At 44.3% G+C, this 24,241-nt stretch overlaps 1 protein-coding gene across 5 annotated transcripts; it reads left to right on the top strand.

Annotated features, from left to right (window-relative positions):
• MAX (MYC associated factor X) lies at positions 1-23,963 on the top strand. Of its 5 annotated transcripts, none has more exons than XM_028505689.2 (5): positions 6-267; positions 984-1,010; positions 8,321-8,428; positions 21,084-21,207; positions 22,457-23,963. In XM_028505689.2, exons 1-5 carry the CDS (start codon positions 232-234, stop codon positions 22,642-22,644), a joined length of 483 nt encoding a protein of 160 aa, XP_028361490.1. In that variant the 5' UTR covers positions 6-231; the 3' UTR covers positions 22,645-23,963. The 5 variants fall into 5 exon arrangements, with proteins under 5 accessions (XP_028361492.1, XP_028361490.1, XP_028361489.1 ...); XM_028505688.2 differs by having other exon boundaries at positions 82-267; positions 21,078-21,207; XM_028505691.2 differs by lacking the exon at positions 984-1,010 and having other exon boundaries at positions 1-267.
• Positions 23,964-24,241: the final 278 nt, after the last annotated feature.

Raw genomic sequence — 24,241 nt, 5'->3', positions numbered from 1 at the left:
CGGTCACGTGTCAGGGGGCCGACCGGGCGTGCGTGCCGCCGTTTATCCGGTGCTGCAGTGAGGAGGTGGTTCTCGCCGTGTTGTGAGTGTGTGTGAGTGAGAGAGCGAGTGAGTGAGTGAGTGAGTGTGTGTGTGTGGGACTCGCTTGTTGTTGTCGGTGACTTCCCCCTCCCCTCCACCCTTTCCCCTTCCCTACCGCTGCTGCAGTGGCCGCTCCCTGGGCCGTAGGAAATGAGCGATAACGATGACATCGAGGTGGAGAGCGACGTGAGTCCTGGGGCTTCTTCCTTCTCTTGCGGGTTGTCAGGCGGGGACAGCGGCCCAGACTCTCAGCGGGGCGACCGTGGCAGGGGGCCGGGCAGCCGCCGACTCCTTCTCCCCACCCCGGGGCTGGGACCGCCTCCGTCGCCCTCCTGGCTTGCTCCCCTCCGGGCTCCTAGCTGGAGCGGCCTTCTGGGACGAGGTGGGGAGGAGACATGCGGCCTTTGGGATCCCTGCCTCCCCCCATGGAGGAGGGTGCTGAGGCCTCCAGCTCCCACCCTATCCCGCTCAGGATACAAGGGACAGGGACAGGGTGCGTCCAGGATCCCATTGTCCGGATTCTGGGGAAAGGGACGGCGCCTAGGACTTGCCCCTTGGGTCCGTGATCTCCCTCCTCCCTTGACCTGCGGATCCCGGGGGTTGAGAGTAGACAGATAGGGGTTGGAGTGCCCTGATGCCCCGAGCTGGGTCCGAGGTCCGGAGATAGTGCTCCTACCCACTCCGGCCTGAGTCGGATCCCGGAAGGAGGGGCTGTGCTCGGGGACCCCCCCTGTCGCGCCGCCTGATCCCGCTGGGGGTATGGGAGTGTGGGGGAAGGAGGGGGGGTCGGGCTGACTCCCCACCCGCCGCTTCCTCCGCCGCCGGCATTTTCTTTCTTATTATTGAATATGAAGTGTAAAAATAACTTCTGTATTTTCTATTTTTTTTCTCTCTTATTCCAGGAAGAGCAACCGAGGTTTCAATCTGCGGTACGTCTCCTACTCTCCATTTCATTTTCATTTCCATTCAGTTCTAGTCCTTTTTGGGGTCAGAGAGAAAAAAGATCATTCTGTTATTTTTAATATTGTAGTAATCTCTCCTATTAACCGCTAAGGTGAGGTGGGGCCTTGTTCTGGGGTTCTAAGTGGGGGGAGCGGGTTGCAAATCTTACAATTCTACATTCTCAGGTGATAAGTTCCAGTGACTGGGTGAGTGAGAGGAGCTGTATGCAAAGAAATGAATCATTCTGTAGCTTTCAGATGGGGGAATCTAGTTGTCACTATTTATGTCGGAAATGAGAACTAACATTCGGAAGTAAAGGTATTGTTTCAGGGCAGGGTGGTCGAAAGATTTGCTTTGGAACAAGTAGATTCTAAACTGTGTCTACGTAGTTGAGTGAAGCTGAAGCCACAGGCAGTAATCACCTTTAACCAAAGTCATGTGACTGCTGTAGACCCATAGAATTTAGTGTGCCGTGGTATTCGTCTAATGCAGAAATCGGAAATGTAGAGGAACCAAAGGTTGAATATGAAAGTGTCACATACAGCTTATTGTGGTCTGGCTATATAGGAGTTGAAGGAGAGGTATGAAGAATATAGAAAAATTGTTGAAGAAAAATGGCATTGCAGAGATAGTTTTGCTAAAGGGTGATGGTTGAGACCATACACCGTTGTCAGTAATATCTCAGGGTTTTGATACTGATTTTCTCAGTAGATGGTTTTGTGGATATAGATATGAATATTGATATGGATATAGATATACACTAATTTCATGGTTTTGGAGAATGAGACGGTGCTGTGGGCATTTCATGAATAGCTTAGAGAATGAAAAAAACAGGCAAAATAAATCAGAATCAGAAAGGGAGAGAAATAAATACATCACTGCCTAATATTTGACAGCTGGGAACACATGAAGTGTATAGAACGGGCGTCAAGCATTTAGAGGCCTCTGGGGGACACAGGCTGTGAGATAGTCAGGAACAAAGCAGAGAGCGGAGGTGAGGACCGGGGCGCTGGAGAACACATGCCTCCTGAAAAGGCAGCCACTACACTCCAGTGAGTTGTTGTAGGGGAATGAGGGCTTAGTGTTGCCAGGCCTTTTTATTTTTTAAGAAACATTAGAAACCCTTTATGTTATTTTTCTGATTTTTAAAAGGATGTGTGGGACAATCCAGTTGTTTGGGGAGCTTGTTAGAATTTGTAGGATGTCACTTTCATACCTGTGATCAAAGAATTTAATTACCACAGGATAAAAGTAAGTCCTCTTACTTATATCTTCATTTGAGCAAGCAAAGATTCTGCTGTTTGTCCAAGCACATAGGCATTAAGAAAAATTTTATTTATTGAGAACTAATATTTTCATAAAATCTAAGGATGCAGTTGTTCCAGGGGTTTTAAAAATTATCCCTGGCTAAAAGCCCCTGAAAAGAATGTCTCTTTCTCCTTGAAGTATTGTCAGATACTTAATGTTTATACAGATATTTGAAAATTCAATTACTTTTTTTCTTCTTCTTCAGCTGCCTACTTTATCCTTAATATGTGGATGTAGCGTTTCATGTTTGGGACCCAGTCTATTTAAACATTTTTTTTCCAAGTCTACAATGATAAGGTGTGCCCCGGGGCTTGATTGGGGTAGAAAGATGGGGATTGGTTAGGCATCCTTTGCAGAATCATTATTTGAATTGGAATTACATTGGCTTTCCAGTGAGAGAAACATTTTCTTTGTGAAATTTTGGCTTGAATTTTGAAAAGCTTTCTGTTTTCCATAATATTCATCTACATGGATATTGATGTAAATTGCTTTCTTAAATTATTAAAGTGTTTCCACTCTCCTAAAATGCTAATCTCATTGTTCTGTCTAGATATTTTTAGTTTTGTGTTGAGGTGCCTAGCAATTTTCTCTTTGATTTGGGGGAGTGGGTAAAGGGAGTGGGTTTGACATTTTGTTCTTAATTTGACATGTCTACTTGCTGAAACTTCTAAATACTGCCTGGCACAGGATAATCACAAGAGCATGGAGAGAAGAAGCAATAGACAAATTTTTTATTATATCAAACCATTGTCATAAATATGTAGGGTAAAAAGGATTTCATTATTTTTCTCTGAATACATCTGTTTAGTTCCTGATATTTAATATAGATAATATATTTTTTAAAATTAGGAGAAACTATTCTTAAGCTTTGCCTAGTTCAGAAGAGGATGCAGACTGTGAATAAACACATAGTTAGGAATATAGAACTTTTACAGAGTTACTTGGGAAAGGTTTTTACTGGGTCCTAATATGAAAGGAAACATTCATGTTTTGTAACATCACTACAATAGCTACAGACGTACTGCGCAAGAGAGCAAGAGACGTAGGGCACTTCACAAGGAAAGTTAGGAAGTGAAGCTAACTCTAACAGAAAGTGAAACTGATTCGATAAATTTTTGTTGTTGCCTCAGTGCAAACGGAAAACAGCTTCTTCAGTGACCAGTAAGCTGTGTTAAAGGAAGTAACCCCAAACAATATATTTATTACCAAATTTAATCCTCCTCAGAATCCCACTGGTGTTATTTTTAGTATTTTTTTTTCGAATTTTAAAGATAATTTTCTGGAGCAAGTGTATTTCTTGCAATGTGGTCTTTTAATTTTACCTCTGTTTGGGGAAGCCCTTTTGGAAAGAACAACAGTCTACTATAAATGTCCGGTTAGTGTGTTGGACAGAAAACCCAAGTTCTTTATCAGCTTCTCATCCTTCGAGACAGTGGCACGCTGCAGTTACAGTGTACCTGTCCGGCGTTTGAAAAGGGTTTGTGCGCTTTCACTTCTGGACCTTTATGGTGTGAAATATTTTTAACTTCTCAAGAGCTCTTTGCTTCTTTAGGAATTGCAGTGTATTCAGAAGGGAATGAGCTTGGCTGCCTTTGAGACTGGAGTTTACTCTGGAAACTACTGTTTTACCTGGAATTAGTTGCTCGGTAAAGCGCTGTATGATGCGTGTGCTTTGTGTCTGCTTAGAGTGTTGGCAGTGATACAGAAATGCCAGGTTTGTTTCATAAATATGCTTGCTAGATTACAGGGTGTTCTTACATTTATCCTTTTTCAAGATGCCGGTGGTATTGAAATAATTGAAATAGTTGAAATGGTGAAATAGTTGATCAAGGAATCCAACTTGGTTTTCAATTAAAATTTCCTGATCAAAGCATTCTTACTCTCTTAAAAGGCTATAGTACGGTGGCATGTTTGGATAATAGTGTTACCAAGTTCTTTTAGGCACCACATGATTGTTTTTAAAAAGTTTGAAAACATTGTATTTATTGGATGTTAGAAATGTGTAACGGGCTTCAAGCAGGAGAGGTGTTGGGAAGTTGAAACTGACAGCTTCCTATTAAGGACCTTAGTGAGCATCTCATTCTGGCTGCCCGTTATTTCGTGTTCTGTTTTTTCATGTTGATTAAAATGAGCTCCTTAGAAATTCCATTTTATTTATTCTAGCCTCTTCCCATCTATCAGATGAAATAAATAGAACTTTTCTGATAAGCATTTTGAGCCTATGTGTTTTCAGTGTTACTGTGTAATAAGAATAGCTATATAACTATTAATAACTATAAGCAACTCTGGTTCCTTGTGTGCTGAGAAATTTCTGTACTGGAATTGAGAAGACTCCACTTACAGAAAGGGTGGTGTGAGGTAGCCTGCAAGAAATGGCATTGTTCTGGAGAACCTGTGCATTCTTCAGTAATGCAGTATTTATTTCCCCATGCTGTTTGCCTACCTAGAACTTACAGAAAGTAAGGCTGCTGACTGATGTAATGCCTTGGATGAAGGTGCATTCTCTATGAAATAAGTTGGAATGAAATAACTTAAAAAGATTTCTCTCAGTTTTGAACAGACCTCCTTAGCTTGAATGACCTCCTGCCAGTTTAGCAATTTCTTGGCTAACAAAATAATGTTTGCTTTCAACGTTTAACAACACTTAAGATACGTGTGCTTGTTAGTGTCAGAGATGGACAAATTGTAGGTGAAGATTTTTATTCTGGCTGCCAGTGTGGAAAGTTTGGTGGAAATAAAACTGAGAGGCTGAATAAAAATCTTGGCAGAGATGTCAAAGCTGGAAGCGATTTGGTACTGGAGTTCCTGTAGAGCATCTGTGGGCCACTCTTCAGGACCGCTCAGCCTTTTAGTATTCCTGCTAGCCCGGAATGCCCTGAAGGCAGGGTTTTCTGGCGGAAACCTCAAATCCAGTATACTTGAAGAGCAGCAGCATCCAGCCATTGCTCGTATATGGTGCGACGGAGAGGAATGTGGGGGCCTGTCGTGCAGCCCAAGAATACCTCTGTTGTCTTCCTAGAATTTGTTTGGTACAGCCCACTTTTATAATGAAACGTCTTAGTACCGGTGAGAGAAAGCTGAATCATCAGAGTTAAGCGTTATTTGTTGCAGACACAATTGTTTGGACTTCTTTTTTAATTTAGTTAAAAAAAAAAAACAGCTATAGTTTCAAGTTTATGGGAGGATTTCAGATGCCTTATACTAGGATTCTTCACCCAGTTTTTGATTCTCAACTCTGAAACCTTAGCCCTTTTCAAAAAAGGTTGCCATCAAGTGAAGACAGTTAACAAAGCAGTGATAAGCCTGGCACCTGGCCCTCCGTTTGGATGAATTGGTTGCAGGGGGAGTGTGTTATCTGGCTGGCTGGATCTGTGGTTTGGATGTGTTTCCCAAACAGAATTCTCTGCCTTGTGTAAAGGTTTTTCATATGTTCTTTCAAGCCAGTAGAGGTATCACTTGGTTCAGAGTTGCCTGGAATTAGGCATGTTAGTTCTGCATATTTTTAACTTGCTCTTTCAAGTGAGGCTTGGGGAGGAGAAAAATACGTCATTGCTGTGTCTCTGAGAGCTTTAAAATTGACTCTGGTGAAGTGTGGCCGCTTGGGATGGATATGGCAGCAGGGATTGGGCTAAGATTCCATTCTTATGCTAGTTAAATTGGACCTGGAATCACCACAGAAATTCCATCCACTACTTTGAGAACAACAGTCCCCAGCCCAGGCTTTCTACCAGGCAGTGGACTGCTGCCTTTCCTTGTTGAGCCAACTTCTCAAACTTGGCTGGCTCCCCAGATGAGAAGCCAAGATTTCTGCTGATGGTCCTCAGCCAAGTTCACTTACAATCCTCTAACCAAAAGACTTGTCCATTTGAGTCCTTTCAGGGCTCAGTGAATGGGAAGGGGGTAGTGCATTGTGGGGACAATTTCGGTGTTAGGTTATACTTAGCTCCACCTCTCTAGTGTAGGCCTGAGTGAAACCAAGTTCACTTGATTCTAGCCTTTGGAGATTTGCAGGGCTCTCCCAGAAAGAAAACAGACAATTAGAATTTTATTTGTATCAACAAGAGGGATTGTGGGTAACTCTAGTGTCACTGCTTCTGTGCACAGCTCTTAAGCTGGGAGGAGGGCCAGGAATCGGGGTGATTTAGTAGACAGGAGTATCTTGGGCTGCTGCTGAAGACCAAAGCTGGGCGATTAATTTGCATGTAAATAAACCAGCTTAGGGAGTATGTAGCAAACACAGGAGAGGCAGACATGACCAAATGCCATCTCTTAGCCTTCCAAACTCAATGGGTATAGTCCAGGTTAGAATTTACCTGTGTAGGTTACTAGAGAGAACAGCAAGCTAGAAAAGGGCTACATACTTAAATATGTTTAATTCTTCCAAGCTATTTCATACTGCTGTCAGAGGCATCTGCAGTTTTCTTGCTCTAATATTGTATGATATAGTGTACTACCTCTAGCCTCAAGTTATCTGTCTAAGCTTGATCGTTCCCTCAGTTTCCTCACTCATTTTACAGTGAATTCAGACTTTAAAATTTAGGATGGCTTTAGAAGTACTCCAGGCGCCTGCCCTGAAAATGAGTGCTATGTTCTGGAGAACCAAGGCTGTGATGGGAGCCATGTGTCCATTTAAGCAGAGCTACAGGTGAGGTGCTGTGTTTGAGAAACCAGGAACTAAAATTACTACAGCTGCTCCCAGCCTCCTCTTCTGTAGTGACTCAGACTTCTAGGGTTAGATAATAGAATTTCAAGTCCTTTCATTCCCACAACTCTTGCCTTTGTGGATTTTTGTCAGTGCAACTTGTGTAGTACAAGGATTCATTTGAGGCTTTCTTGTGCTAAGCAAGCTATTTACTCTTGGTGCTTCATTTTTAAAATTCCTGTGCTCTGGATAGATTAAAGCTACCTGAACTTTCTGTATAAGGGTAAATTCTCAGAGTGTATTATTTTCCATAATCCTTAAGGTGTAGGTGTAATGAAGTTCTTGCTTAACTTCAGTAAGCATTTGTGTTTCATTTGGAGGGAATGCCCCTTTAATGGGGACTGCTGAAGCTCTCTTGCAGTGTTCTCCAGCACTGTCTCTTCTGCCTGAAGCCGGTGCCATTCCTGATTTGTTGGCAGTCTTCACCCCTTCCAGCTGATTGTTCTTAGAGTTCGTTGTGAGTCTAAGCAAGACAGGATAAAGACCTTGGTTTGTGGGTATTTAGTCACTGCCAAATAATCACGAACTGCCACGGGTGCCCGAGGATATTTATTCAGAGCTTGTGCATGTCAAAAGTTGCTGCCTAAGAACTACCGTACAGCCTACGTGAGGGGAAGCCCGTGGCAGGGTGGCCACTTGGATCCACTTTAAAAAGAAGGGATCTCAGAATATAGTTGGCGTCTATATTAGCTTTGTCTTAATGATCTCAGATTCATGCATCCTGGTTTTCCAGAGGTTTTAGTTTCTGTGGTATGATTTGGTAAGAAGGTCTTAAAGTAGTACCCTTTAGCAAGCCGGAGACCAGAACAGACTCATGGTGAGGCTTCACATGGAAAGAGCACTACACCAATGCCCTAACTCTGTTCTTGGGCACCCACTATGGGGTATCGCTTACTCACAGTGAGGTTGATCCCACCTTATGAAGGAGTCCACTGGAGCTTTCCCGTGGCCACCATGAACTGGTGGTTTTTCTGTCGTATAAGTAAGTTGTAAGAAAAGAATGATGCTGTAGGAGAGTCACACTTTGTCCCCATGAATAACTTTTATTTTACTTATGCATGAGCTGGATGCATCGAGCTACTTTGGATGTTCCTGTCACAAGGCTTGCTCACCCCTTTCTCCCCCTTTAGCAGAGCCTAATTCTGGAGACTCCTAACTGCCCACCTCAACAAATCCTTCCCAGTCCATTCACCAGGGACTGCGCTGACAGCATATACTTCCAGGCTATAAGCCACCCACCTGTCCTAAGCAAAAGGAATGACTTTGCTAATATGCTCTTTCTTCTAGGCTGACAAACGGGCTCATCATAATGCACTGGAACGAAAACGTAGGGACCACATCAAAGACAGCTTTCACAGTTTGCGGGACTCGGTCCCATCACTCCAAGGAGAGAAGGTGAGTTTATTGAGAAAGCTGGTTGGCCCTCACTAGCTTGGAACCTGCTGTGGAGTTTACCAGTGCATTCACCTGCCTGGAGAGAAATGGAGGCAGGGATATTCAGGTATTATGGTTTCCTTAATTTTTATTCTTTGGAGGATCATCACACACCTTACCTACCTTAGGAAACAACGTGAGATGCTTGTAAGGAGGCATCAGTAGGAGTTGTCTTAATTTAGTACTACTTGTAATGAATTACTCATTCAAAAATTATTATAACAGTACACTATAGTATAGACAGTAGCCTCCAGTAGTTTGCGATGACACAAAGGATTCCTGCGGTCAGTGATTCCCTACACCTCCATAAGAATTTCTTTCATTTGGCTCAAAGTTAATGCTTATCTTAAATGAAACGTCCCAGGAATGTATGTGAAACAGCCTGGACACCAGTGATCTCTCTATTCCAACAGCTGTTATTTCAAAGGCATGTGAAGAGCTTTTTAAGCTATGGGACCAAAAAAAAAAAAAACAAAAAACCCTTAAAGAACTATATTCATATGAGATGGAAGAAAAAAATTACTGATTCTCTCCCCCCACCCCCCGTCACCTACCCCACACTAGTGGCCTTCCAGAGACTAATGTTCTCCCTGGAGAGGGAGGTACCAGGTGTTTCTACATTTGAAAAAGTTGGAGGCTTTGAGTGAAAAAGCCTATGGTTAGGTTCACTCCTTGGGATTGGGAGGAAACTTCTGTTTGCAGTTAGTTTTGTCCTCGACACTATGTATTGACTAGCTTCCACTTTCTGCTGCAGTTCAGTGGTATAAGTGGCCAAGCTGAGAAGACAACCTTTGTTTTTTTGGTTCAGTGATCTGATGTTTCAAGAAGCAGCCATTAGGAAAAACTTTGCTCTCGGGTGTGCTTTAAATGGGTCTCCTGATTTAGCTCTTTGGTGGGGGTCCTGGGTTGGTTTGGTTATCCAGTCAAATTTGGAATCACTTTTAGTTTCGTTTTTTGTATGCTGCCACTCTGGTAAGCCATATACTTTATACCTCTGGTAAGTCATATACTTTATATCTTATCTGAGGTGTGGCTTTCTGGGTGGCTGAAGCATGGGGTAGGTCTGACCTTTATGAAAACAATAAAACAGGCCATGTGAATACCTAGTATTGCAAAACCAGAATTTACCATGGGTTAGGCCTACTTACTATAGACGTGGTTTAATGGCCTTGGACCAAGGTTCTTACCTGGAATAACAGCATTCCTGGGCGCAACACTGTCTAAAGCACCACAGGAAATCTTTATGATGGGGACAGAGACTCACCCTTTTAATCAAAGTGCACACGTGCAAAGGATTACCGTCTGCATGTCTGAACCGTTGATAGTGCTTATGCTATGCCCTGGTATCACTTAAAATGGCTTTGGTGAGCTGAACGGGCAGAACTGCCTTCTCTTAACTTGCACGTCTAACCAGGAGTGGTGCCACGGCAGTGTTTCCAAGATGTGGCCTATGGACCACCCACATCAGAATCACTATTGAATCAGCCTCTCTGGAGGCAGGTCTGGGATCTGTTTATTAATAAGCAAGCGGTCAGGTGACTCTCAGACACTCTTAAGTTTGAGAACACTTTTGAAGAAGCAGGTCATGGGAGTTCAACTATGCCTTTTTTTCTTTATCCAGCCTATTTCACATTGCCTTTACATTCTTCCTTAAGTCCTTAAAATCACATCATCCTAAATCCTGTGTCTCCTTTCTTCAAGGAATTGATGGTTTGAATTTGGTAGTCTTACATGCTGAATAGTTTGTCATTAATTTTGGCCTTTTTGTTTATTCACTTATTCACTCACTCCATTCAGCAAATATTTATTGGAGATCTGCTACATGCCAAGCACTGTTCTAGAATGCAGCAGTGAACAAAATAGACAAATAGAAGTTCTTCTGATGAAGAAAAGATAGAAAATGAACTAATAATTAAAAATACTGCTGTGAGTGGCGTGGCTCAGTTGGTTGAGCATCGACCTGCAAAGCAAAGGTTCACTGGTTTGATTCTTGGTCAGGGCACATGCCTGGGTTGCGCCCAGGTGCCCAGTTGGGGCATGTTCAAGAGTCAAGCAATTGATATTTCTCTCTCTCCCCCCCGCTTTCTGTTCTTTAAAATCAATGAACGTATTCAATATTCTTGGGTGCAAATTAAAAGAAATACACACACACACACACACACACACACAGGATCCAGCAGAAGTAATGCCATTGAGTGTGGTTGGTAGGGTATGTGAATGTCTCACGCAGGACGGACAGCAATTTGAATATTTCTCCTAAAATGCTATATGGTGTGCTTGAGTGTGATATTGTTATGTTACAGAGTTACATGCTTATGATTTTGTAATAAAAGACTTAGTATAGCTCATACCAAAAAGATTTAGTATGAGCTATAAATCAGCTTATAACACAGGGACTTTATTTGTGCCAGACCCTATGTATGTAGTCAGATAAGTGCTATGGAAAAAGTTGTACAGGGAAGAAAGGGTTGCCATTTTCATTAGGGCAGGCAAGAAAACTCAATGTCAAGGCAATATTTGAGCAAATATTTGAAAGAAGTGAAAGAATTGTGCATCTGTCTGGTGATAAGCAACCACTGGCAGAGGGAAGGTGAGTGTACTAGCCCAGAGGCAAGAACCTTGGAGCATTCCTGGGCCCAGCAAGGAGAACAGAGGTCGAAGTGGTTATAGTGGAATGAGTAAAGGGACAGTGGCAGGAGGTGAGGTCAGAGAAGTAAGAGACTAGGGGAGGGGAGTAGAGAAGGGGCCGGGTTTTATAGAGCCCGTCAACAAAGCCCCAACATGGGAGTTTACAGGTGCCTTTCCCATTTCAGAATCCTGCCCTGTGTTTCAATTCACATATTGCACACTGAGAGTGCATAAAGGAGCCGGCTCTTAGCTCCGGTGGAACCCCGACCCCTTCTCATCTAAATTCCACAATCTTCATTAATCTCCTTATCTGCCAGCACTGTTGCACAAATCTGCGGGGAGTCTTACAGAATAACTTTGGTCTCTTGACTTCCGAGTTTTCACTAAGTGTTGAAACTTTTTTTTAAATGTGGTATTTGACCCAAAGGAAATTGGCTAATTCTTGATTTGGATTGCAGTAATTAAGGTTATGACATTGTGTGAATAATCATGAGTGATTATTTTACCCTGTTTCAGGGATATTAGATTCTTGAAGGGAAAGCCTCTAGTCTCCTTTGTGACTTCTTGAGCATTCAGCCTAGCTGTCGTACGTGTCTTAAGTCTTTTGTTTTATTAAAGAGAAACCAGTGCTTGGTTTGGATTGTTTGGATCCTAACAAAGATTGGGGGATTCTTGTATTAAAAAAAAGTTTGACATGTAAGACTTCAACCCTGTTTATCCTTTGTATCCTGTATTTCTATTAGGACATAAACATTATGAAGAATGGTCATCTTTTGCCTAATTTAAAAAATTATTGATAACTGACATCTGTATTGCGAGGTAGTTAAATCAGCACAGCAGTTTCATGAGGTATTATATTACTATTGTAATTGGACAAACACTACTGCTGCTTGCTCCTGCCATTATTACTGTATCAGAGGTGAGGATGCTGGCTCAAGATCATGACTCCAGGGGCCTAGATTATGGACAGGGACTAGAACCCAGCACTGCTGATTGCCAAGTTTTATCTTTCTACCACACCGTAGGGGTAAGCAGTTTAAGGATACAGGTGCTTCTTGGCTTATGATAGGATTTTGTTCTGATAAACTCACTGTAATTTTTCATAAGTCAGAAATGTATTTAATACACCAAATCTACTAAATATCATAGTTTAACCTAGCCTACTTAAATATGCTCAGAACACAGTATGCAAAAAATGCTGGCAACAGAGTGCATGTAGAGTATCAGTTATTTGTCCTGGCAATCATGTGCCCAACCGGGAGCTGTGGCTCACTGCCACGGCCCAGCAGCATCATGAGAGGATCGTGCTACATGTGACTAGCCCAGGACAGGATCAATACATAGCGTTTTTACACCATCTCAAAGTCAAGAAATTGGAAGTCAAACCATCATAAGTCAGAGACTGTATTTTAAAGAAATTTTTGCTTAAATATTTATATCTTGTTTTTGGGAGGCTCCCCTAGTAAAACCAGTAATCTTGGCATACCTAGGCTGCTGCTTAGATACTCTGCTCTGGATTGGCATGTGTAGGTAACACTGAAGTGCAGAGAGTTGGGGATCATTTAAAGTTTAATTTTTCTGAGTCCACATCACTTCTGTGAGTTACAGTTGACAGTCCATTTGGGTTTTCCCATAGACTCCCATGAACAGAATTATTATTTGTTTTTACAGTCCTAGATTGGGTACTAGGGAGTGCTGACCAAAGGCTTGCTGGCACTGAGCTCCCCCAGTTTATGTGGGGGACAAGACCTGGTGGTCAGCCCATCAGTTGCCTTTACATAAGGATATAATTCTGCCCTCCACCCGGTAAGTTAGCCCCAGCACCTGAACCCGAGTGACCACATCCAGTAACACTGTCTCCTTAGCTTGGCTGACTTAATGATAGAAGATTCTTTTCCAACATTGCCATTTGTAGCTGTGCCATGGTTTGTAGAGATTTCTCATCTTTTAAGTCTCTTGCTAAATGCCTGTTTGTCATACTTAATTGCTCTCTCACGCAGTTGCGCTCTGGATTTCTCCTTTCTAGATAGAGTTGTGTTAAAAAGAGGGAGTATGACCTAAAACGAAAATAAAGAAAAACAGGTTTCTTCTAGCAAGTATTAAGTTCAGAATTCCTCCATTTTGGGTGAGAATATGAGGGCACTGCTTCTGTCAGCCCCTGTCCCAGGCCCTGGCACATGGTAGTTCCCAGTGGTACCACGGAATGAGTGCGCCAGAGGAAGCAGTGGGCCTGCTGAGCCCTCTCACAAAAACAGCACCAGCTGACATGGTTGTGTTCACCTGCTTAGTTAAGAACCATGTGAGTGCTAGAGTGGCTCAGAAGGTACAATAGATGGTGTCTACTATTGAGGGTCTTGCTCTCGTTGGGAGAGAGGATTATTCCTAACAATTAACAATAATAAGATAACATTCTGAGAATCAAGTAACAGGTTAAAACACTGAGCTCTGTAACCTGTTTCATCTCCATTAAAGCCTGGTTTCCTTAACAGGTAGATATTGGTCATATTTCTTCCTTTGGGGCAGGGCACACGGTAGAGTGCAGAGTGAGTGTTACCTGAAGGAAGGGCTCCTCCGTCCACCTGGGCCACGTTGCACTGTGAGAGGCTCATTCTGGTGGACACCTGTTAAGGCAAGCAGTTTATTCAGCAGCACTGTTTCTACATCATATCTGGGCTGTAGGGAATATCTCGTAAACGAAATGCAAACCGCAGCCCTAGCCATTTCACCTCATTACTCATTAAGGTTATTACCTGGCTAGACTCCAAGTTGAGCAATTATATTCTTCTTAAATTTTCTACATCTTGAATTATTGTTTATAGTTGCCCAAGTCTTCCTTAAGCTCTGGGCTCAGCAACCGTAAATGTACTGATTTAGTGAGCTCTCTGTAAACTTTATTTATGTGCTGCTGAAAACCTCCGAGGTCTTTTTAGTGCCCATGGAGGTAAGGACTGGCATTCCATGTTCTCTAAATAAGGTACCCAACTTGCCCTCCTGCTTTTTCTCCTTCTTCCCTTATTGTGGAGGTGTATACATCTTCCTGTCTTTCCCTAGGAATGTCATTCTCAGTTTATCTGCATTCTTGCCTTTCCTCAGCGTCCAACTCCAGCCTCACTGCCGAGAAGATGTTGGGGCTCCCTAAACTATGCATGTTTTTCCTGCTCGTGTGCCTTCATGTGTATCTCCCCGCACACCCTCAGGCCTCATATCAAACACTTCATTGTCCGGAAAACCCCATGGTTTCACTCTCCCTTTAACCTCATTGGCCCTTTGTGGGGCCTCTCCTATGTTTTTCTTCTTTCGGGATGATATTACACCTAACTAGCGGGCGTACTACCTGAGGGCAGGAGCCGTGTCCATCCTTCTGGAAGTCTCTGTAGTGCAGAGTGGGGAGGGCTGGCTCCTGTGGAAAGGACTAGAGAGCCAGGAAACTCGGCCTCATGCCTTCTCCAGCTTGAGATTTGGAAGGATAGGGATTGGTTATAAGGCCTTTATTCCTCTAACAAAATTACAGAAACTGCCCTGGCTGGTGTAGCTCAGTGGATTGAGCACAGGCTGCAAACCAAAGGGTCTCCAGTTTGATTCCCAGTCTAGGGCACATGCCTGGGTTGCTGGCCAGGTCCCTAGTGAGGGCCACGTGAGAGTCAACCACATGTTTCTCTCCCTCTCCTTCTCCCTCCCTTCCTCTCTCTCTCTAAAAAAATAAATAAAATCTTTTTTAAAAATTAATACATTTTAAATATAATTTAAATACAATTAAAATTTCTGGCTGACGCAGTAAAAAGTAAAATAACAGGCAAAATTAATTTTAATAATATATTTTATTTAACCTAATATGCAAAGTAAGGATGACCTCAATGTGTAATATATTAAACATTACTAATGAAATATTTTGCATTATCTTTTTGCACTGTCTTAAAAATCCAGCATGTATTTTATACTTACAGCACATCTCAATTTAGACTAGTCACATTTCAAGTGCTAATTAGCCACATATGGCTAGTGGCTATTGTATGAGACATTGCAGTTCAAAGATGCACAGATACATTCTCCACCCCACGCCTATTATAATGTGACTGAAATTGGGTGCCATCTTAAAGTGGATGTCAAGAAATTTGCGTCCTGCCCTGGGTGGGTAGCTTAGTGTATTGAGTGCTGGCCTGCAAAACAAAGGGTCTCCCGTTCTATTCCCAGTCAGGGCACATGCCTGGGTTGTGGGCCTGGTCCCCAATAAGGGGGCATATGAGAGGCAACCACACATTGATGTTTCTCTCCCTCTCTTTCTCTCTCCTTTCCCCTCTTTCTAAGAAATAAATAAAATCTTTAAAAAAAGAAAAAGAGAGAAACTTGCCTCCTTTTTGTTTCTTCCCACAAAAGCTACTATTATTAAATTCATGGGTTTATTGATGGAATCTGAAAAGCAAGTAAATGATTGCGTGTATTTCCTTCTGGTCTCTCTATTCATGCTTTACATGGACTAAATGTTACAGCTTACCATTTTTTACATAGCATGATTTCCACCCCCAAGTGATGGAGTGTCTATATTTAGTCATTAGGCATCTTTCTGTTGATCATTTAGTTTGTTTCCATTTTTTTATTTTTACAAATAATGTCATGATTACCACCTTGGTGTGTGGGGCTGTTCCCATAGATTTCCAGAAGTTGGATTCCTGGGTCTAGGGGTAAGAATGTCTGGTTTTGCTGTTTGTTGCCAACATGCTTTTCAGGAGGATTGTTTTTATGTCTTCTTTCTTTTATTTTTCAAGCAAATTATCCTTTTGTTAGTGTCTTTTGAGAGTACCAATTTACCAATACTGGAAATTTGGAGGGTGGGAGGGCGCAACTAATTTAGTAGGCAAAGGTAGTAATTTTGTATTTTGTTGTTGCTTGTGAGACTAAATTCTTTTCCACATGTTTATTTGCTAATGGCATTTCCTCTTTGGGTAACTGTGTGCTCCTGTCCTTCATAGTTAAAGTTTGTTGGGGAAGAGCCACACCTTCATTTCAAACTACCAAGGGCATAAGAATAAAGAATAAAGGTTTGAAACATGATTTGTGTTGACCCTTAAACTAATGCCTGACTCCTGGCTTTAACTGGCCCCTTAAAGGACACGATAGCTCTGCCTTCCCCTTGTGATGACAACACAGTCTTTCGGGGTGGCAGCAGAAAGCCTTGGCGGGGCGTCGCTCGGCCATGCTGCTCTGATCCCACCGCCTTGCAGCTTTTCTTGTCGGCATCGATGGGGCCTCTGCATTGCAATGAATTTGATCCAGATGCAAAATTTATTCTGCAAAATCTTTCATTTTTTTTTTCAAAAGATGGCTTACTCAAATAAAAATGTCTCCTGGCTTCGCTCTAGGCCTCCCTTACCTTGATGTGTGTACAAGCTTGTGCAGATTTTAGAAAACGATGACTCTATTTTCTATAAAATAACTAGTGCACAGTAAAGCAGGTGTCAGTTGGTGAGTCATAAGTAGTTCATTCCCCAGGATGTGGCATTTTGGTCTCGGCGTAACAAGGCAGCTGTAACGTCAATCCAGTAGGATCAGATTTGGGTAGTGAGGAAGAGAGAGTGATAAACAGAACTAAGATCGCTGTTTCTGGAGTCAGCGTCAGGACCCTCAGCAGCAGCAGTGGTGTTCCTCATGTTAGCAGTCGAGTGCCACTCTCCTCTTCCTTGTCTCTCCCAGTCTGCTTTCTAAAACAGCTTGGGAGTTCTACACAAGTCCAGTTTACTGTAGTGGGACTTACAACTCCAGCAATTGGGGAACTTTTACCTTATATGTAAAGTTTTGAGGACCACTGCCTTAAATGGCATTTAGTAACCTTAGTTGTCCTCCTAAGCATCAGTATTAACTACTTTAAGAATCATTTGAGTTAAAATAAAAGAACAATTTATAAACTAAAGTAAGCTGAGAAGAAACAAAGAAACATTTGGGGCCTTAAAAAGCTGCTAATTGGAATGAAGCTCTTAAGTGTGGGGCCTTCAGTCAAATATGTGGTTGATTCTTGCTGTAGCACGTGAGGTGGGTGCACTCTGTTCTGTCGGAGTGGGCACCTCTGGAGGCTGCGTTGACCCTTTGCTGCAGTCTCCTTGTTGCTGTGGGCAGGGATGCAGGTGTGCAGGCAGCTGCAGCACCAGCAACAGGGACAGGAATCTGTTGGGCCCCATGGCCAGACCGAGTTTTCTCCATTGTCCATTTAGGTTTTACCCTTCTTAGGTAATGAAGCCACAGCACTATGGGGACTGTCATTCCCCTTCCCCCAGAGCCAGGTTCAGACACTTCTGTAAAACTATCTTGCATCTTCAGGCTCTTCTCTGTTTGCTACTTCTCTGCTAGAAGCCTGTTTGGTTTTCATATATCTTTAAAAGAAAAAGGAAAACAGCTTAAGACTTGTCTTCATATTTGCTTCAGCTTTAACTCACTCTGCACCCATAATCTGTGCAGATGATTCACCTAAACTCTCACTCCTCTGAGAGTACTACCCTCCCCAGGGTCTTCATGGACATCCTTATGGATAAATCAGGTGATTCTTTTACAGTCCTTTTCCTCCTGCTCAAACTCTCCTCTTCATAACAGTTCTGTCCCTCTAAGTCTATTGATGTTTTTTATTAGTTTCATAGCCTCCCCTTTTTCCCAAAATGGGGGTGTCTTGGAGGCCTGGGTCAAATTTTGACTCTACTGCCTAATAGTTATGCAACAAGAGGTGAGTTACAGCTCTGTGCCTCAGTTTGCTCATTTATAACCAAAGAGAGGAAATAATATATCAGCAGGTTGTCTGAGGATGCCTAGCATTTAGTAAATACTCAGGAAGTCTTAGCTGTTGTCATTATCATCATGATCATTTGTATTAAATGTGCAACCATGGCTTTGGGACAAGACCTGCAAGGCTGTCCAGTATCCTTTTGCATAGCTCCCAGAGGTGAAGGAGAGGCTTGAGGAGCCAGTTTGCATTAACTCACACTGCTATGGAGAAGGTCCAGGTCCTCTTGAGTCTCTTTGGCCACCATTATTCCTACCTCAGGGTTGTGTCCAACCCATTGAAGAGATCTTTTTCTGCTCAGAAAGTCAGGACAAGAGTTAGTGCCTTATTTTAAAAACTAGCAGGAAAAAAATGATTCAGGCCCTTACTGGTTACCCAAAGATAAGTGTCAACCCATGCACATGGTGACAGCCTGTTCTCTCTCTGCTCAGTCACAATCACACGAGGATTGCCGACTCAGCTAAATGACCCTGTTGCAGAACACAGAAACTGAAGGCCCAGGGCCACTCCAGTCCATGCCATAAAGCCCAGGGCTCTTACTGGTCTCATAGTGCACTGTTCACATGGTAAACTCATAAAAGCAGGGAAGGGCTTGCCCACACCTTAATCCTATGGCTGTTCACATGAACTTACATGATTTAGAACGCTGGGAGGAGGGAATTCTGGATGAATTGAGCACTTTCTGGCTTCAACCTTACACTTTTTCTTCCCTGGACTATGTGTACTTGTAAATTTTCAGGAGTTTTATATTTTGTGCTTTAAATTTTTCTTACAAGATTTTACTTGTTGTATACCTTGGGAAGAGCAAACTTCAGTTAATTAAACCATTCTTTTGGACTTGCTAAGGAGTCGGGCACTGTGAGTGGTTGGCATTGTCCTTTTGGCAGGGAGTGGAGGAAGGGCTGTGCTTAGCCTGCTGGAGGCCTGGTGCTGGGTTTATACCAATCCAGCCTCCTTCCAAGGCCTCTTGTTCCCATGGCATTCTGTGTCAGTCATTAAAAGTTATCACCCCAAGCATTTGCAAGGAAGTACTCTTATCATTCAGAGATTTTGCTTTTTACCCTTAGTCCCAGATTCAAATGAGTAGTTAAATAAGAGCTAATGTTACTTTCTGGAAACTGTTAATTGAAAAAAAAATAGGCAAATTTAAAGCGAGTCCGCCATGTCAGTATGCACAGCACTTAGATCAGTGACAGAGTGCGTATCATTTGGAGAGCTGGGTAGGGTCTGAGGAAAGTTCTAGTCATAAGGATTTGCCATGGAGAGAAATAATTGCATTGGTAGGTAGAGCCTGTTAATGACAGAGCCCAGGGAGCACTCTCTCCTGGATTCCCAAATTCTTCCTTGACGCTACCGCCTACCCTACAATATTTATTTTTAATCACCATATTTAATCACCTAATATAAGTCCCCCTTTGGCAGAAATGAGAAACAGCATCTGAAGTGGCCTTGCAACCACAGTTGCAAGCCCCCATTGCTAGGTCCTCTCATTTTTCCTACATAAGCTGACTGGCTTAACTAAAAAAAATAAGCCTGGCTTTGACTGTACCTTCATGCCCTGGCTTGTGCTGTTCCCCTAGCCCAGAGTGACCCTTTTCCCACATGCCACCCCAGTCTAACCCAGGGTTCATTGCTTCAGGGGGCTGCGTGTGTGTCTGTGTGTTCGCATGCATGCAGAGCCAAGGCCAGTGCCTGGCCCGCAGTAGGTCATTGCCTCCCTCGTAGAAACCATCTTTCCCGTGGCCTTCCTAATCTGCTTAATACCCCGTCTGTACTACCCTGTGATTTGTCTGTGTATAGATATGTTTATCTCCTCAGCTAGATAATACATGAACATCTGGGCGAAAGAAACCATGACTAATAACATTTTGTTTCCCCACAGTGTCTGCTCAGTACCTTGCACATAATTTGCACCATATAAAAATGGTTAAATATGAACAGTATCCTTTTGAGGAAGTTGCCTTAAGGGTCCTGTAAGAGGAAAGCCTAGAAATTCTTGTTCCTGTAAGGACTGGTAAATAAACCCAGGCCTTGCAAACTTCTCTACCCAGCCCAGCCTGAGGTCTATAAATTGAGATTGTCGGGGTTTAATACAAGTGGATTTAAGTTTCGCTAGCCTGAGTACAGATGTTTTCTTTGCCCCTTTCCCTCTGCTGTGTGTGCCGGTTATTTGGAACCCTGTGGGGTTATAATACAGAATTGGTCAAGTACTGACTGCCCTGCCCCGAGTAAGAAGTTTTGCTACTTCTCAGGACCCTGGGTGGCATGAATGCTACACGTGAACTACTAGACTACCTTGCCGTGGGCTTCATTTCTCTTGGCTTTGTACCATTCAACCAGTTCAGCTGGTTGGCTGCCTGGCCGTGAGTAACTCTGGCTGTGTTCGCACCCAGAGGGAATCATCCAGGCAAGTGCGCCCCTCCTACAGGGGCAGAGTGACCAGACAGACATCTGTTTTATTGGCTTATTAACTTACTCCTCTGACAGGGCAGTGCTTAGGCTAACCGTGGCCATAGTATAGGTGTGGCTGCTTCCTGAAGTGGCCCAATCTCATGCCCTTCCTGTGTTGACATCAAACTCTGACACGATAGTACTTTCAACCAGGAAGACTGAAAAAGTGACACAGCAGCATGGCTTAGTTGGAAATAGTTCACAGTGGGCTGGGGGTTAGGCTGAAATCCAGGACCTTGATGAAAAACTCTGTATCCACCCCCACTCTGAGCCAGCCCTAACTGAGATCTTGCTCTTACCTGCCTGGGGCAGCTGCCTGTAGTCAGGCCCTAGCAGAGACTGAGTGGCACAAGCTCTCAGTTAAGTAGTATTTTCATGTTTTCAGACATAGCCAGGCTGAAGACTTGAAAGCAACGTAAAGAACCAAAGGGGATGGGAGGAGTGGAGTACAAGTTCAGGAGTCAGACGAACCTGAGCTTAAATCCAGGCTCTACCACTGTCTAGCTGGTGATTTTGAATAAACCAGTAAACTTCCCTGGGCCTCGGGTTCCCGTGGAGCTACCTCTGAGTGCTGGTGAGGTAAGCTGTTTAAAGCACTTGGTAGCTTGACAGGCACAAAGAAGACTCAGCTGCGATAACTTTGTTTCCTCAGCCTTGCCCCCCCTCACCCTCCTGCTTCCCTTCCCCCATGCTGCTGTTACAGAAAGACAGTTTCCTCACTGCTTGGACTAGGTCTTTATTATGCCCCCTCTGCTTTCTCTCATATTGCAACAGGCATCTCGGGCCCAAATCCTAGACAAAGCCACAGAGTATATCCAGTATATGCGAAGGAAAAACCACACACACCAGCAAGATATTGATGACCTCAAGCGGCAGAATGCTCTTCTGGAGCAGCAAGGTAAGCACCTGAGCTGGTGGGGCAGCTGGCCCTGCGATGCTCTGGCCAGGCCAGGGCTTTGCACCTGGGCCTGCAGAACCAGAAGCAGTTGTGGAGTGTGTGCTCCTAAGCGGCCACGGCCCTGCTTCTGAGTAGTTGAGTGTTAGTCATCCTGAGGAAGGATCTCAGCTGCCAGTGAGGGAGCAGTGGAGTCTAGGGGTTGGACCTCTGGAGACTTTTTTCTGACCTGATCTCTCTCTCCTCTTGGGGCTTAGGTGTTCTGCCTGTAGTAGGAGTCACACCTGGCATCAGGTGTCTCAAAAGAGCTAAGGTCCTTGGATTGGAGTGTGCTTTGTAAGCACCAGGAACTCCAGGTGTTCAGGGACAGTGAGCTCTCCCCAGTGCCAATGGTAGTCCAATCAGGGCAGCCTATGGGCCAGGCCCATGCTGTTCTCCAATGCTCACATCCGCCTTTTCCTACAACCACAGGGGAAAGCGAGAGCTGATCAAGTTCTTTGTTCCTGGGGAATTCACTTCTCTTCCTCCCTCATGGAAGATGCAAGTAAAAAGAAATGCAAGTAACCACTTGGGTTAGAACACCTGAAATAAAATGAAATTAAAATAAAATAAAAGGGTTGACCTGGCAGGCTCAAGATGAGCTGAACTGAGGGATGGGCAGAGGGAGGTGGCAGCGGGTTGGTTACCAGGCCGAGCAGCCTGCATGTAGGGGCTGTATGTCGAAAGGCTCAGGTATTCTGTGTGTATTGGTGACTTGCTTGCAAGTGTCCAGCTTGTCTTTCCAAGTGGATCTTGTACATGAGAGCTAAGCCAAAACTTTTCTTTGGATGATACATCTCATGTCATCCTTTCCTGCTGTTGTGTGGCCTTCACACCCCTATGGATCCTGGCATTGCCAGGCCAGCTTCTCCTCTGTCACTGCACCATTGGGTCCCCCAGGGAGCTTGTGCTCCTGTCTCTACACTGGGCTTCCAAGGCAGGACGGTAACATCACACACCTTCTCTTTAGGGTTGGGTGGCGTTGCACAGTGGCTGGCCATGTCTGTCTGGTGGGCTCCAGGTCTGGCTTGGAAGGGAGGAAGGAAATGAAGTGTGCTGGCGGAACCGCCGCCAGAAGGGAGTTATTTCTGAGCCACCCTGAGCCTCAGCAGCCAGCAACCCCTTCGGAAGAACAGGCTGGACCCTGACCTGAGACTCAGTTACTCCCCCAGTCTCCAGAAGGCTGTAACCCGCTCGCTTGATTGCCTTTCAGTCCGTGCACTGGAGAAGGCGAGGTCGAGTGCCCAACTGCAGACCAACTACCCCTCCTCAGACAACAGCCTCTACACCAACGCCAAGGGCAGCACCATCTCTGCCTTCGATGGGGGCTCGGACTCCAGCTCAGAGTCGGAGCCCGAAGAGCCCCAAAGCAGGAAGAAACTCCGGATGGAGGCCAGCTAAGCTCCGCGGGGCAGGCCAGCAATAAAAACTGTCTGTCTCCTCCGTCGTCTCATCCTCCTTTCAGTTCATCCTTAGAACCCTCAGAACCATCTAAGAGACTCTATTTTTTTTTCCTTTCTCTTTTTTTAATTTTATTTTTACATAGAAGCTCTTGGACAACAGCTCTCGTTCTCCTTCCCCATTTCCACTATTTTTTTTAACGTTTCCCTTCAGGGATTCCCTGTCCCCACCAGGAATTTTTAAACCAAAACACCCCAACTTGGCAGCTTTTTCTGTGGAGGACAGACGGCCGGCCGGACCTCTGAGCACATGGTGTCCTGACCACCTACCAGCTCCTCCAGCCCTGCTGGGCACAGGCCCAGAGGAGTCCCGCCCCTCCCAGGCCTCTCCTCCCGGGCCACCCTCACCTCTGTTTGATAGACTTTGTGAATCTGTGGACTGCTCTACTTTAAGAAGATGACTGGTTTAAGAAGTAATCAGAGTTACCCCCTCTTCTTTTTAAGGATTTTTTTTCCTAAAAAGCTATTTATCGCTCCTGTTGAAAGACCAAGACCAAGTCCTTGAAGAAGTTTGTGGTGTGAGAGGAAGTGGGGACAGATCCGCAGCACAGAGTCCCTGGCCTGTCTCCCTCCTGCGTCTCTCAGCCAGCCGCGGGGAGGGCGGCGGGACGCTCGCGTGGTACGCGTGGGGCTCGTCCGCAGTGGAGTGGGAGCCGCCAGAGGCCGCTAGGGGGTAGGGCAAGGAGGGGGGACTGGGCGGGGTAGAGGTTTTGTATTGAGGGCCAGTGATGATGTTTTGATATTTATTTCCTGCTACTGAAATTTGAATCTGAGTGAATTGTCCCTATTTCTGATGACGTCGGTATAGCAAAGCGACAGATTCATAAAGTAATGATCAAATCTTTCTTTCGTTCGTGTGTATTTCTAAGAAATAGAGCCAACTGATTTTGTATGTAAATACCAAGAGCAATTTACCTGGTACTAAACCCGCACCCCAGTGCGGCCCCTTCCAGCCCTCACCCCACTCCGTTTCCTCCTGTTCTGGAACCTGTCCCTATTGTGTGATCCAGCCCTGGTTCTGGCTGCGGTCAGCAGATCCCAGTGAAGGGTTTTGTGTGTTTAGGCCTCATTTCTTTGTCTTTTCCTACGCTGTTCCTGGCATTTGCTGATTTCTAGTGTATACTCTGTAGTCTCAGTCCGTGTTTGATTCCATTCCATGGAAATAAAAAGTATGTTGTACATACTGCCGAAGAATTGTCTTGCAAGATAAGGCTTCCCCCTTTACTATAAGACTATAAATAAAAACTTATTTTATCCTTCTTGGTGGTGGTGTCTTCTTGCCCTTGCACAGGCCAAGATAGTTAAGAGAAGAGCCCTGTGGAGGGGAGCAGTTCCCTTTTTGTTCTAAAGGCTTGGCTCAGCCTGGGCAGGGCAGGAGGTGGGTAAACTGGTGGTGGTGACTTTGCTCATTGGATAGAAGCATTTCAAGTTCCAGCAGGTTATCCAGGGCAGCATTTCTAGATCCCGTTCCTGCTAAATGAAGGACCCTGGGGGAGTCAGCAGCCCAGAGCTGTGGGTTTGGGTTTCTCCTGGGAAGG

The sequence above is a fragment of the Phyllostomus discolor genome, chromosome 1 (genome assembly GCF_004126475.2).
Source record: "Phyllostomus discolor isolate MPI-MPIP mPhyDis1 chromosome 1, mPhyDis1.pri.v3, whole genome shotgun sequence".
In the NCBI taxonomy this organism is placed as follows: domain Eukaryota; kingdom Metazoa; phylum Chordata; class Mammalia; order Chiroptera; family Phyllostomidae; genus Phyllostomus; species Phyllostomus discolor.
The sequence above is the reverse complement of the archived record's forward strand: the minus strand, read 5'-3'. Positions and strand labels throughout refer to the sequence as shown.

Coding starts and splice junctions, on each gene's coding strand:
- MAX (XM_028505688.2), top strand. CDS start 232: ATGAGCGATAACGATGACATCGAGGTGGAGAGCGAC. Junction 8,429..21,077: donor CATCACTCCAAGGAGAGAAG/GTGAGTTTATTG, acceptor TCTCTCATATTG/CAACAGGCATCTCGGGCCCA. Junction 21,208..22,456: donor TGCTCTTCTGGAGCAGCAAG/GTAAGCACCTGA, acceptor ATTGCCTTTCAG/TCCGTGCACTGGAGAAGGCG.